Consider the following 15,735-nt stretch of genomic DNA (forward strand, 5'->3'; position numbering starts at 1 on the left):
CCCTCAAATAACTATACCTTATTACCTAAAACCAACTTCCCTTGCCATAACCATTCTAGGTTTTACCTTAGCACTTGAAATTAATAATAACACACAGAATTTAAAGTTTACTCTTCAAATATATTCAGACTTTCCAAACCCTTAGGGTATTTTCCCTAAGAGGGAAAGTATTATTATACACTGTTTATCACCCTACTTAAATCTATCAACAAACCACAAATCAGCCTGTTGATTAGAAAATATTTTACCAAAAATTACTTCCCTTATTCAGATAAATATCTCTACATTAGTATCAGACCAAAAAGATCTAATCAAGGTATATTTCCTCATTCCTCATCACCCTCCTCCTAAACATAATTCTATTTAATTACCACGAGTAGTTTCCGTAATAACCACAACACCAATATGCAATGATCAACCAGTAATAATCACTAATCAAGTACCACAGCTATATAGTGCTACAGTCCCCATAGCCTCTTCACTAAAAAAACTCAGAATCACCTGCATCATGAATTACCCAATCTCCCAAACCATTAAACTTAAAACACAACCTCCACTTCCTCATCTTTTAAAACATAAAATACCACTGAAAACTCTGTTATTAAATCTGAAAAAAATGCTCCTAATACAGTCTTATTGGAGATCCAAACTTCAGGATACTGCTCAGAAGCCATAGCTGTTGTATAACCAAACACCACTAATGCTGTGCTTAGTTGCTCTGTCGTGTCTGACTCTTTGCAACCCCATGGACTGTAGCCTGCCAGGTTCTTCTGTTCATGGGGATTCTCCGGGCAAGAATACTGGAGTTGGTTGCCATGCCCCTCCCTCTAGGGGATCTTCCCAACCCAGGGATCGAACCCAGGTCTCCTGCATTACAGGTGGATTCTTTACTGTCTGAGCCACCAGGAACTCCCGAACACCACTAACATCTCCCCTAAATAAATCCAAAGCTATGACAAACCTAGACAGTGTATTAAAAAGCAAAGACATCACTTTGCTGGCAAAAGTCCGTATAAAAAGTATTCAAGCAGCTGAGAGACTGGAAAAGACCCCGATTCTGGGAAAGACTGAGGGCAGGAGAAGAGGGAAACAGATGATGAGATGGTTGGATGGCATCAGTTATTCAATGGACATGAATTTGGGCAACCTCCAGGAGATGGTGAGGTACAGGGAGGCCTGGCATGCTGCAGTCCATAGGGTTGCAAATAGCTGGATGTGACTTGGTGACTGAACAACAACCACAAGTAAATCCAAACACTATTAATCCCCCCAAAAATCCATGAAAATTCAACACAATTCTAACATTACCACCCACAATCAACTCAAACCGACCATGAAGGTTTTGAAGAAAACTTCCCACAAAACTAATTACAAAAATAGTACTTAAAATACAATGTATGCTATCATTATTCTTACATGGAATCTAACCATGGCCATTGACATGAAAACTCATTATTATTCAGCTACAAGAGCACTAATGACCAACACTGAAAAATTATGCCCATTAATAAAAATTATTAACAATGCTTTCACTGATCTTCCAGCTCCATCCAACATTTCATCATGATGAAGTTTTGGTTCCTAAAAGGTATTTGTTTAGTTTTACAAATCTTAACAGCTTTGTTTCTAGCAATGCACTACATATCAGACGATAACCGCCTTCTCCTTAGTTACACATATCTGCTGAGATGTAAATTACAGATGAATTGTTCAATACATACATGCAAACAGAGCTTCTGTATTCTTTATCTGCCTATTTATCCCTATAGGATGCAATCTTTATAATGGATCCTACAGTTTTCTAGAAACATGAAAACATTGGAGTTATCCTGTTATTTACAGTTATAGCCACAACATTTATAGGTTTTATACTACCCTGAGGACAAATACCATTTTGGGGGGCAACAGTTATTTCCAACCTTCTCTCAGCAATCTCATACGTCAGTATAAACCTTGCTCAATGGATCTGAGGCGGTTTTTCTGTAGATAAAGCAACTCTTACACAATTCTTCACTTTCCACGTCACTCTTCCATTTATCATTGCAGCAGTAGCTGCTGTCCATCTACTAATGTTTCATGAAACAGGAGCTAATACTCCCACAGAAATCATCTGATATAGGTAAAATCCCATTTTGTTCCTACTATATAATTAAAGACATCCTAGGTGTCTTTTTTACTAGTTCTAGAATTGGTATTAGTCCTATTTTCCAATAGTATTAGTTCTTTTTTCACCTGATTTATTAAGAGATCCCAACAATTATACCTTGGTAAATCCTCTCAATACACCACCACACATTTAACCAGAGTGGTGTTTTGTACTTGCATATCCTATGAACAACTAACTCATCAATCCCCAGTTAACTAGAAGTACTAGCCCTAATCTTTTCAATCCTAGTCCTAATACCATTCTTCACATATCCAAACAATGAAGTATGACATTCCAACCTCTTATCCAATGTTTATTCTTAGTAGGGATTTGAGCAACCCACAAACTAGCACCTTAATGTGGGATCACAATAACTTAGAACCCTAGATATCTGGCTGGATGAATCCATACCTTCAGCTGTGTGGCTGAGCCCAGAGTGGGGCAGGATTTGCCTTTGTCCAGGTTTCTGTCCCCTGCAGTTTCCTGGGTGCTGTGTTCTGGGTAAGAGTGGGTGGCTGTGTCCTACTTGGTGCTCTGTTTTATCTTCTTGCTGCTCTTTCCAGGGCTACAAGATGGATGACCTCCTGACTTCCTATATTAGCCAGATGCTTACGGCCATGAGCAAACAGCGGGGCTCCAGGAGTGGCAAGTGAACAGTGGCCCTGTTGCTCTGGCCCTGTGCCTACTCTCAAGGAAGCAGTTGGCTCAGGACCATCAGCTACCTCTGCATCCAGGGGAAGACCTTGGCTATCCAGGCAGGGAGGCTGAACCAGCTGGCCACCACTGACTGCACCAATGTGGGCTCTGATCCTTCTTCCAGTGAGGTGACCTTGCTGGGATGTAGAACTCCCTCCATCCAGCCTGAAGCACCTGGTTGGTTCTAGTCCTGGCTTGCTGTGACAATCCCAGTTGTAAAAGCCTGTGCTCCTCAGATGTCATTCTTAACTCATACTAGCCCTACCATGTGACCTCTTTTGAGGTCATGGCCCGGAAATGTAACCAACAGGACGATCTAGTTCTCTATGCTGGGAACAACCAGATTATCCTGAAACCTAAGGAACTGGCTTAATACCCCTAAGTCCGGGAGCCTCAGCTGGGATGAGGGAGACAGACTGCTTCTAAATATTACAGTGTGAGTGCTGAGCTGCTGTAAATCTCCCTTGATGATCTCAGGCATAAAGCCTGTGTTTTATCTTCTGGTCTGGTAGTGTCTTTGCTGGGGGAAGTGGGAGGGGGCAGTGTGTGGGGCCAGGAACAGGGATCTGTGGGGTAGTGGCCTATATAACTCTCTCTGTGGTCTGTGTGTGCAGGATAAAGCTGTCTGGGTTTGGGGGTTGGGGTGCCTGAGCCCATAGTGTGCTAAAAGGGGCTTCAAGGGACAGGCTGGGCCTGGGGTAGGTTGAGGGGAAATGACGGATGTCAGCCTGGGAGGTGAAGACCTAATTATGGTTGGCTGGAGATCCAGAGCGGGGACCAGCTTCTGGGCCAGTGGATCCAGAGTGGCCCTTGTATCCTGCCAGAAATGTCTCCTTGGTCCATTAAGAAACCTCCAAGAACCCCAGAAACCATGCTGCCTTGGGTTAATCCTTACGTCCAGTGGGTTTCTGTAAAATATTACTTTGTGACTAGGATGGAACAATCAAGTTTGGACATGACCTGGGCAGGTCTAGGGGTGAGAGCTTCAGACAGGGAAGGTGTGATGTAGGGGTGGGGCATCCCTCTGGGCTGTGGCTGGGATGAGAGCCTGGAGAAGTGATGGGGGAGAATCCTCTTGCCACTGGCATGTTAGTGATCTGTCCTCTAGACTCCTGATATTCAGCCTAGCCAGCCCAGCTCATTTGCCCTCAAACACTGAAGGGTCTGGGGTCACCTGCATGTAGGTGACAAACCACTCCACAGAAAGTGCTCTTCTCTCCAGATGCCTGTGTGGGAGGTGGAGGGGCTGTTGTTGAAATGGAGGCCCCAAACCAGACAGCCCTGCTTTCTGGGATGACAGTGCGGCTGTCCGAGGCAGCCCTCCCCCACCGATGTTTACAGGACTCCACTGTCAGCCCAGGATAAACCAGAGCCACAGGGAACGTACTGTGGTGTCTGCCCCTGCCCATCACCGTATACATGGGAACATGAGGCCTGGAGAAGGAGCATGAATAGGTGATGGTCACACGGGTGGAATGTGACTTGCTGTTTCTAACACTGGGATTTCAGATCTAGTTTCCCTTGATGGCCAAAGGCCACTGGGTTATGCCCATCACCCCAGTGGGGAATCAGCCAGTGACCAGCTATGAGGAAGCACCCCAGGCACACTGTATGACAGGATATGTGTGTGGGGTGAGATCTTTGCCCCTGACTCATGCCCCACACTACTCCTCCTTCTCTGGATGGCATCATTTTGGCATTCATCCCCTAGTCTTTGTCAGTCTGAGTGGCCACAGAGGGGTGCAAAGAGTGTATCAATTACCTTCTGAGTTCCTGAGAAGTTGCCTTTATTTACATGCTGATGTTCACCACAGCCACTCCTTTAGCGGGGAATATTATGAAGGGTCAGGATGAGACAAATCCTCTCTCACCCGGAGAGCAACCAGCTCCACCTCCAGGATCACATGGTTTTCCCTTTGCTCATCACTTGGAGATGGAAGGCGAGACCAGAAATGGTTTTCCTGAGAGCCTCCCTGGCTCTTCTGCACTTCTTTCTTGACCTCTCTCTACCATCAGTTCACCCTGGGCCCAGAGAGGAAAGAAGAAGGAGGAGGCGGCAAGTTGTGGCTAATTCTTCTTTGAAGACAGCCCAAAGGAGAAGAGCATTCTGGATGTGGTAGAAACCATCGTAAAAGAGGATTATTGGGAGGAGTCAATGGGGTGGTGGTGTTCAGGTTATGTTTCAGGAGGAGGGTCTTCCATGGAGGGAATTGTTGGTTCATTTGCCTTCATGGTAGGCAATGCAGTTTGCAGTTTGGAGGGTGGCCTCTCTGTTGGCCCCTGAAATGGGTGCTTGGATGGGTTCAGAGACCAGCTATGTGGCCACAGGTTGTCTAACGTCATCCTTGGGATGCATGGTTGGTTTAGTGGTTTCCTTGAGAGCCTCTGGTATAATGGATTTAGAGCCTGGATGTTCCCTTTTGCTTTTGGTTAAATCTAGAGAGTTTCTTCAACTCTCAAAACTTCTTTGTGGAGACTTCTTACACTTGGAGTTTCTGTGGGATAGAAAACAACATAGTTTCCTCCAAAGTCACTTCTCCAACCTTTGCTGGTCACATGGCAAAATCCTAGTCATCTTTAAAACGTCAGCCCCTCTCTTACCATTTCAGATTCTTTCCCCCTATTTCTCTCCCTACCCAGGCTTTGGGAAGACTTTGCTATGGTCCTCTATTCATCAAGGTGCTGGAGTTTAAGTCTATTGTCTGAGGTTCTAACTCCATGGGAGCTGTCAGAAGGCAGAGATCAATATGTGCTTAAAGTTTGTGCATTTTATAACCACTCCTTCCAAAGCAGTTTGAACAGAAAAACGAAGACATTCTCCATTAAAATGGGAGCTTTTTAAGGACAGAGACTCTGTCTTGCTTGTCACCCCATATACAGTGCTCAGGAGTGTCTGTTATACAGTAATTGCTCAAAATACAGCTTTTTTTCTAACAATGATAGAAAAAAATAGACAATGGAGACTTTTTATAGTAATGCAGCTAGGAAACAGACTCTTATGAAAGACAAATTAAAAACTGGATAATGTACAAAACCAAGGACACATCTTAAATTTATTTAAGGATTTACTATATAATGAGGAACAGTGGAACTGAAATCTAGGAGAGAGTGAAAATCCTAAAAAGCAAGCCCAGAATTCAGTTACTTTTGCCCTGAGTGTAATTTCAGTCTTGAGAAACAGGTGCATGCATGAGTTTCATTTTTTTGTCAACCTCACAGGCAAAGAGGACTTTTATTGCACTTGAATTTATAATTCAATTCCATGACATCCAGTATCTATGATATTAGGTTTTCAAATGCATGAATGTGTTATGTTTCTCCATTTATCTGGGTCTTCTTTTTCTCACTAAACTTTTGTAGTTTTCAGTGACCAATCATTTATCTTCTTTGCGAGAGCTTACAGTATCTTCCTAAAATTCCTATTTATGTTTTTATGCTGTTTTAAATGATGCTATTTCAATTTTTAAAGTTTACAACTTTTAACTGATAATGTATCAACATACAGTTATTTTTTTGTATACTGATCTTGTGTCCTGAGGTATTGCCTAAGTTTCTGGTTCTAGTAGGTTTAGAGGAATATAGAATTTTTTAATGTAAATAATCATATCAGGAGTTTTACTTCTTCCTTTATGCCTATTGTTTATCTTACTAAACTGGCTAGGATCTCTAGAACAATGCCAAACAGAAATGGCAGATATCCTTGCCTTATTTCTGATCTTAGAGGGAAAATACTGTTTCACTGTTAAAAATGATATTGGCTGGAGGTTTTTGAATAAATATCTCTCATTAGATTGAGGAAGTTTCATCTAGTCCTAGCTTACTCAGAGCTTTGATCATAAACAGTTGTTAAATTTTGTCAGTTATGTTTTTGTTAATATAGTAGATTAATTTGATTAATTTTCAAATGACATATTCATCTTGTACTGCTGGTATAATTCTCACTTGCTCCAGATGTTTTACCCTCTTTTAAATTGATGGATTCAATCTTTTAATGTTTTGTCCAGGATTTTTATGTCTAAGTTCATGAAAGACACTGATCTATAAATTTAGTTCTTATACTATCTTTGTTAGATATCCTTTATGTAAGATTGCTGGCCTCAAAGAATCAGCTAGGAAATGTTCCTTTGCCTTCTTTTTCTGAGTTAGTATAAAATTGGTATTATTTTTAAATATTTGATTGGCCAGTGAAACTTGTTGGGTCTGGACTTTTCTTTGTGCTATGTTTTTCATACACAGATTTGATTCTGATAGACAGTGGGTTATTACAAATTTCTATTTTTACTTCTCTCAGTTCTGGTAAGTTGTACATTTCAAGGAATTTGTTTACTTCATTTAAATTGTCAAATTTAATGGCTTAAAATGTCTATAATTTTCCTTTATATTTTTAGGATTTGGAGATAGTCCCTCTTTCATTAATCATTCACCCATACAGGCAATCAAATTTTCTCCCTCATTCATTTTACTAAGAATCAATCAATTTTATTTATCTTTCCTAAGAACTAGCTTTTCACTTTAAAAAAATTTCTCTCTTGTTTTGGAGACTCAGACATAGAAAGCAGACTTGTGGTTACAGTGGTGGAAGGGGGTGGTGTGACAAGTGGAGAGTAGCATGTAAACATATGTATTACCATGTATTAAACAGACACCTGGTAGGAATTTTCTGTGTGATACAGGGAGCTCAAACTGTGACAGCCTAGAGGGGTGGGATGGGGTGGGAGGGAGGTTCAAGAGGGAGAGGACATATGTATACCTACGGCTGATTCATGTTGATGTATGGCAGAAACCAACACAATATTGTAAAGCAATTATCCTCCGATTAAAAATAAATTTAAAAAATTTCTCTATTGTTTTATCTTTTCTATTTCATTGCTCCTATTTTTATTATGTCCTTCACTTGGAGAAAAATTTACTTTTTTAGATTGTTTAAATATTGATTAAGTGTCTACCTTAACAATCTACCTTCCAACATTTAAAGTTGCAAATTTCCCTCTAAGTTAGACTTTAAATTGTACCCCACAAATTTTGCTGTTGTATATGCATTATCCTTTTAAAATATTTTCCAATTTCCCTTGAGACTAACCCCTTGATTAATGAAATATTAAGAAATACATTAATTTTCAGTATTTAGGATTATCTAGATATTTGTAATTTAATTTCTTTTGTAGTCACAGAACAGTGTGGGATTTTGATCTTTTGAAATTTACTGATGACACAGTTAACATATTTTTATTTTTGGCACCCATAACTAATTACTGTAATTTCAGTAATTTTTACTACTTTTGTTTTTTAATCTTCATATAAGTGATCCATATATTACCTTTATTATATATGTACATTTTCCAGTGAGATTTGTACTTTTGCATGTTCTCTTTCAATTAGTGCTATTTCTTTTCAGCTTAAAGAAATCCCTTTAACATTTCTTACAGAACTGGCATAGTGGTGATGAAACTTGCCTAGCTTTTGTTTATCTGGGAAACTCTTGATCGCTCCTCTTCAACTCTTGCTGGGTAGATAATTCTTGGTTGGATATTTTTTACTTTTCAAGACTTTGAATATATCATACCTGTCTTTCTGGCCTGTATATTTTCTGCTTAAAATATTTGCTGATAGATTTTTGGGATTTCCCTTGTGTGTAACAAGCTGGTTTTTGCTTCCTCCTTTTAGGATTTCTCTTTATCTTTACCTTTTTTAAAAAAGACTATTTAGTAAAATCATATATACACACACATACAATACATACACATTTCTATACCCTGACCCTTAGACTCATAATGAGTATGAATGTGGAAGTTTAATATTTTTTAATGGATACATTGTATTTCATCAACTAAGAGTATACTCATACTGTACTATGGTTGAATGTTTGTATTATTTCCTTTTTTAAAAAATTTATTTTTAATTGGAGAATAACTGCTTTACAATGTTGTATTGGTTTCTACCATACAACCACACAATTATGTCTCCCCTCATAATTATGAGGAGTCATAATTATGTCTCCCCTCCCACCCCTCCCCTTACCATTTTAATTGTAATATGTCTTGGTGTGTGTCTTTTTGGGTTCATCTTATTTGGAACTTTCTGGGCTTCTTGGATCTGGATATCTGCTTTCTTCCCCATATTAGGAAAGTGTTCATCCACTTTTTCTTCATTTAATTTTTCTGGCTCTTTCTCTGTCTATTCTCCTTCTAGAAGCCCCATAATGTGAATATTATTACACTTGATGCAGTCTCAAATGTCTCATCACGTTAAAATTCTTTTTTCATTTTTCTGCTCTGTTTGGGTGAGTTACATTTATTTTGTCTTCCAGCTCACAGATGCATTCTTCTACCTCATCCATTCTGCTTTTGAACCCTTCTAATGTATTTTTCAGTTCAGTTATAACTACTGTTGGTACTTTCTTATACTTTCTATCTTTCTGTTGAAGTTTGTATTGTTCTTCCATCTTTCCCCCCAAGATCAGTGATCACATTTATGACCATTAATTTTAACTCTTTAGCAGGTAGATTGCGTAACCCTATTTCATTTAGTTCCTTTTCTGAGGTTTGGTCTTGTTCTTTTGTTTGGAACGTATTTCTCTGTCCCCTCATTTTGCTTAATTCTCTGTGTCCATGTATGAGGTAAATCAGCAATCTCTTCTAGATTTGTTTTATGGCTTGATGTGTGGTCTATTTTGGCAAATATGCCATGTACATTTGAAAATGTTGTTATTCTGCAGTTGTTGAATGTAATATTTTCTGTCAATTAGAAAACTGATAGAAAATAGAAAAATTATAATATTTTCTGTCAGGTTCTCTGAAAGTATTCATATATCCTTTCTTATTTTATTTTTTGTGCGTCGTTCTTTCAGGTGATGGGAGAAGAATCTTAAAATCTCTGAGTGTGACTTCTTTCAGTTTCTTTTTTAATGTGTTTTGAGGCTTGGCTCTTAAGTATATAATTTACAGTGTCATCCTGATATAGCAACTGTTTATCATTATGAAATCTTTATTTCTAGTAATGCTCCATGTTTTGAAGTTTTCAGATATTATTTCTTATGCTTATTTTTACATGGCATATTATTTTCCATCCTTTTTGTTTTACTTCATTTGTGTTTTTATATTTTAAGTATTTCGTTTCTAGACAGCATATGTTTGGGTCCTCCTTTCTTCTATCCAGTCTGACATTTGCTACTCCTGGTTTTGAGAATTTGGTTCATTTGTATTTCTGTAATTAACAAAATGGTCGAATGTATGACATGTTTCAACTTGTTTTCTATTTGTTTTGTGTATTGTTTTGTTTCCTTTGTTCTTCTCAATTCACCTGTTACAATAGATATTCTCCTGCTGGCTTTGAAGAAGTAAGATGCTATGTTGTGAGAAAGCCTTAGAACTAGGACCTGAAGGTAGTCTCTAGGCTCTTAGAGCAAAACTCTTTCAAGAATGATTAAGACAACATGGATGGCTTTATATTTGTAATTTTAAAGAACTAAATTCTGCCAATGACCAGTGAACTTGGAAGAGGACTCTGTGTCTCAGATGAGATTACAGTCCAGGCCAACATCTTGATGTTATCCTGTTGAGACTTTATGCAGAGGACCCAGCAAAACAATGCCTGGACTCCTAGTCCACATAAACTGTAGGATGATAGATTTGTGTTGTTTTGAGCTGCTAGGTTTCTGGTAATTTTTTACACAGCAGTTAAAAGCTAACCATATAGTAATAGAATATATCCAAAAGAAGCATAAAAATTAAATAGGATAAAGGACTTCCCTGGTGGTCCAGTGGCTAAGACTCCCCACTGCCAATGCAGGGGGTCCAGGTTCACTCCCTGGGCAGGGAACTAGATCTGACACGCCACAACTAAGAGTTTGCAGGGCAAAGCTAAAGATCACATGTGCTACGGCTATGACCCAATGCAGTCAAAAGAAAAAAAATTTAATAGGTTAAAAATAAAAATAAATGGTACCAGGAATCCCAGAAAGAGAGTAGTGGGAGAAAAATATTTTAAAAAATACAGACAGAACATTTATTTACTTACTGATCTAAGAAATTTAGCAAACCTTAAGCAGATAAATACACTCACATACACTAAGGTAAACCATAATTCAGAACTGTGAGAAAAATAAACGTCTGTTGTTTAAGGCACCCAGTCCTTGGTACTTCATTTTGGAAGCCCTAGTTTACTAATAAACTACTAAAAATCATAAGGCAGCTGGAACACAGCCTTCAGTCGTCTTAATAGCCAGCAGAGTGATCTTTTTAAAATCCATAAAACAGAGTCACTGGAGATCACTCTATATCTTAAGAAATTTGAGTCATTTTGGTTAAAACATTCAATTTTATAGTAGGAAAGACCACTGCTCTTCAAAGTTCTGAATTTATTTTTCAATCGTCTCTATGGACCCATTCCTGCAACTCTAAGTAATGTATGTGTTGAACACTGCCAGCTGGTACACAGCATCTCAAGATCTTTACCACTGTCCACAAGAAGTTAAATTAATTCATGATTTTGTGACTGTACCAACTTTACTTAAGGCTTCAAGAGCTATGGGAGGAAAGTGTATTATGAACTGCTTCCTAACTGGTTTTCTCTCTGACATTGCATTGGCTTCCAAACCAGTAACTCACTATGTGACTATCTCCACAACCTCCTAAATAATAAACTCTAGCTTCCCTTCCCTTACTGGACCTATCTCACTCAGTCCTGAGTTATTTTGCTGAATAATACATTATTCTGCTATTCTATCCTTTTACCCAGAAGTTTAAGCATATTGCTCCCTTGCTGAAACTCATTTGTCATTTCCTGATTGTTTATATGCAGAGCCTAGACTCTAGTCCAGAATTCCAGGATCTCAGCAATTTTCTCCTTCTAACTTCCAACATAATCACAACTGGAGCCACAAAAAGCACATTCAGCCTGGATGAGCATGGCAGCTTCCCTGTCCTGGTCCTAGATGCCTGAACCAAAGATGTCAACTGCTGTACCTTTGCCTGCTTCCTCACTGGTTCTCTGTGGGCCAGAGCTCTGTTCTCTTGAGCCGCCCTCCACAGAGAGTTTTCAGGTACTTCAGTCTTTCTCACAGAGCCTGACACAAAGTGGGTACTCAATAATAATTGTGATGAATGAATATACGAACAAGAGAGCAAATAACCACATTAAAAAATCTTCCAAGGAGTCTCACTGCTTAAGAGAAGAAAGTCCACAATGAATCTGGATGTTAAGGGCCCCTTAGTATCTGTGCCCAGCCTATTTTTCCCAGCTTCTCACTGGTTCCCACCCCCTGATTTTTAGACTCCTTCAATTCTTGTCAGGAACATTAAAGGCAGGCCCTGCCTCCTGGAGGCAATGGATAGGGATGAAGAGATGGGAGGGTGCTAGGCCTCTGACTTTACCTGTGTAACTGGTGATACCTTGGAGGATTTTTTCACTCTGGCTTTCTCTCAACCTAGAAGGGAGCAGAGTGTTCATGAGCCTCACAGACCTCTTTCAAAGTGATAATAATAACAGGCAGTGAATAGAAAAGAACATTACCCAGTCAAATGCTACCTTAGGCAGAGGGTTTGTAGCATCCCCCCTTAAAAGATAACTCAAATGAAATGATGGGCATGATGAGGTCTAAGGAACCATGGTCCCTTCTAGCTAAAATTCTTCTACCAGATGTCCCCTCCCCCACCCTGAACTTTATAATCTTGTAGCATTTTCCCTCAAGAATTCTCAAATGTCATTTTTTTTGACAGATAAAAAGACTATGGTCTTGAAAGGGGCAGTGATTTTCCCACGGTCACCCAGCAACCAAAGGAAAAGCCAGGACTAAAACCCAGGCTCCTGGAGTGGGAGCTTGCCCTTCACACAGCACCCTGCTATGTCCCTTCTCGTGGAAGGAGGGGAAGGTGGAGGCACTTGTTCTGAGCAGTCTTCAACCCCTCTCCTCTCCCAACTGATCCACAGGGGATCTGTATTAACAGGTTTTGATTAAGCTTTAGTGAGAGCCCTAATTCTTAGAATATGATCTCGTGTTGAGGAGGAAGAAGGGGTGTGAGGACCTGCAGCCAGCATGAGAAGAAATGGGAGGTTAGGATGATAAAACCCCGTCTCCCTGAGGATTTGCCACGTGGGGTTACAGGAAGAATGTAACTGTTTTTTTCTTAAATTTCTGTAAAACCATTTATATTTTTGGAAAAAAAATCATTTAAAATTACAAATAAATGCTTACCAAATAGAATAAAATATGGCAACAATGAAAACTGCAGAAAGAATATCCAAGAAAATCCACATGAACATATAGAAATCTGGTGTCTGCAAAACAGAAAACACAGTTATAGGAGTTTGGAGCTGGAAGGGATTGTAGCTCATGTGGGTCAAGTCCCTTGCTTGAACCAGGGATGGAGCAGGGGCAGAGCAGGGGGAGGAACCACGATTGCCCGAGTTGGTGTCAAACACAGAGGGTACCTGCTGCTATCCTAACAATCCCCTCTTACGTGTGCCAAGGGCTCTACAAGGGCTAAAACACTCCACACACTTCATCTCCCTGGACCCTTGACTGAGGCCTGAGGGAGTCCCAGAGATGTCACATAGCAAGTCTATTCTGGACCCAGGACTACAAGCCCAAGTTTCTTGACTTCCAGTGCTCTCTGTGCTCATGACACAGCTTTCCAAACCTGGCTGTGCATCTAAATCTACCTGAGCATCAGATTTTAGTAATACAGGTTCCTGGGCCTCATTAGAGACTCAGGAATTAGAATTTCTGCCCTCCAGAAACAAGTAATCAGTCTGTGAACCAGCATTTAGGAATCATTCCCCTAAATCACTGTACTTCAAAGAAGCATGTCTCAACAATTCTCAAATACAATTCTTAACCAAGACTAACATGCCTACTTCTTGAGTCTCCTTGCATAAATCACGCATTTCACAAAGCTCCATCTTCTAGCTTCACTTGCATGAGATTTTACATTCCCTGGTTTGGTCTTCCCTTTCTACTTTCATTATTTCACCTCCAATACTACTTGATGGTACTGGGTCTGACATGATTTTTTCTTTCTTATGCCATTTCCACCCAATCACAAGGTCTTTTCTTGGACTGATTAGTAATGATAATATTAACAACAATAACACAAATAACTGTGATAATGATGAGCACAACTAACATTAATGAGCATTTATAGGAGCTAAGGAAGTGTTATAAGCATGTTAAGGGTATTTGCACATCAATCCTTCGAACAGATCTAATAGGCAGGTACAGTAGAAGCTTTTAACCAAGTTCCACTAATCTAAGGCTCCTAATGCCCTATGGTGGAGAAGAAAATGGCAACCCACTCCAGTATTCTTTCCTAGAGAATCCCGTGGACAGAGGAGCCTGGTGGGCTGCTGTCCATATGGTCACACAGAGTTGGACACGACTGAAGCGACTTAGCATGCATGCATACATTGGAGAAGGAAATGGCAACCCACTCCAGTATTCTTGCCTGAATACTTGCCTGAATCCCAGGGACAGAGGAGCCTGGTGGGCTGCCATCTATGGGGTTGTACAGAGTTGGACATGACTGAAGCAACTTAGCAGCAGCAGCAATGCCTATGGGAACCTGACCAATGCCTTGGCCTGTTCTAGGATGCTCGTTGGGTGTGCTGTATAGTCACTAAGAATCAGTTGTTCTTACTGTCCATATGGCTTTATAACAACTGTACTTGTTATGATTGTGCAGTATAATTAAATATTACTCAGATCTGTAAAAATTGAGTAAAAAAAGATGGCATTTTCAAAGGACACTAAGTCGATGTTTAGAAATACTTGATGATAAAAGGAAAGGTTATTAAAAAAATAAACTGCAGGATTTCCCTGGTGGTGCAGTGAGTAAGGATTCGCCTGCCAATGCAGGAGATGCAGAAGATGTGGGTTCAATCCCTGGGTTGAGAAGACCTTCTCGAGGAGGAAATGGCAACCCGCTCCAGCAATCTTGTCTGGAGAATGCCATGGACAGAGGAGCCTGGCCGGCTACAGTTCACAGGGTCGCACGACTGGGGAACTGAGCACACACACACGTCAATGCAGGGGAAGCATTCAATCCTTGCTCTGGGGAGATTTCACATACTGAAGAACAACTCAAGACCATGCACCACAACTACCGAGTGCGTGCTTTAGAGCCCACAAGCCATAATTACCAAGCCCGCACGCCACAACTACTGAAGCCCACACACTCTAGGGCCCGAGAGCTGCAGCTGCTGAGCTTGTGTGCCCTCGGTGCTAGGCTCCACAGCAAGAAAAGCCACTGAAACGAGAAGCCTTCTTTCTCATTGCAACGAAGAGTGGCCCTTGCTTGCTGCAACTAGAGAAAGCCCTTGCAAAGCAATGAAGACCCAGCACAGCCCTAAAACACACACACACACACACACACACACACACACACACAAACTGCAAATGAATTAGGTATGAGTGAAACAGTAAGAGACGAGGGGTTGTGGGATTATTATGAAAATCTGGGTGGATATCTCATTCTCCCAATGACTTTAAGAATTGGACATGACTTAGTGTCTGAATAACAACCAAAGGAAACAAAACTTAGAAATTATACTTGGTTCATTTTGGAGTATATATAAGCAAGGGAATACAGAATTCAATCAGCTGAAATGCCCTCAAAGGAAAGACCTTGAGTCTTTGTCGAAAGGTGAATAAGTATTTTTAAATGTATGAGTTACGTATGTGGTGGATTGTTTATAAAAATGACCACAATATTTCTCACCAAATGCAGGCCTGTATGGAATATGACTTTGTTGTTCCTCCCCATCAAGAAGTAAAGAGTGTCTCTCCTCTGCCCCCACCTTAGATCTGGACTTGACCATGTGATCATCTTTGGCCAGTGGAACATTAGCAAACATCACACTTGGGAGATCTTGGAAAAGGCACATGCACGGGGCTTGAC

At 40.2% G+C, this 15,735-nt stretch overlaps 2 protein-coding genes across 9 annotated transcripts in view; one reads left to right on the top strand and one right to left on the bottom strand.

The window, feature by feature from the left end:
* Positions 1-10,072, top strand: part of MYO7A (myosin VIIA) — a 112,700-nt gene extending 102,628 nt beyond the window's left edge. For both annotated transcript variants that reach the window (XM_061380948.1, XM_061380949.1), the window contains exon 49: positions 2,710-10,072. In XM_061380948.1, the coding sequence (XP_061236932.1) occupies positions 2,710-2,799 (90 nt within the window). In that variant the 3' untranslated portion in view covers positions 2,800-10,072. The remainder of the gene's footprint in view (positions 1-2,709) is intronic.
* Positions 4,613-15,735, bottom strand: part of LOC133226897 (glycerophosphodiester phosphodiesterase domain-containing protein 4-like) — a 136,383-nt gene continuing 125,260 nt past the window's right edge. For 6 of the 7 annotated variants that reach the window (XM_061380959.1, XM_061380957.1, XM_061380960.1 and 3 more), the window contains 3 exons: positions 13,035-13,117; positions 12,214-12,266; positions 4,613-5,337 (listed from right to left, as the gene is read on the bottom strand). In XM_061380959.1, coding sequence (XP_061236943.1) covers positions 5,279-5,337; positions 12,214-12,266; positions 13,035-13,117 — 195 coding nt within the window. In that variant the 3' untranslated portion in view covers positions 4,613-5,278. The remainder of the gene's footprint in view (positions 5,338-12,213; positions 12,267-13,034; positions 13,118-15,735) is intronic. The other variant, XM_061380958.1, reaches the window with a different exon arrangement.

Source organism: Bos javanicus, chromosome 15 (assembly GCF_032452875.1).
Source record: "Bos javanicus breed banteng chromosome 15, ARS-OSU_banteng_1.0, whole genome shotgun sequence".
NCBI classification, from domain to species: Eukaryota; Metazoa; Chordata; class Mammalia; order Artiodactyla; family Bovidae; genus Bos; species Bos javanicus.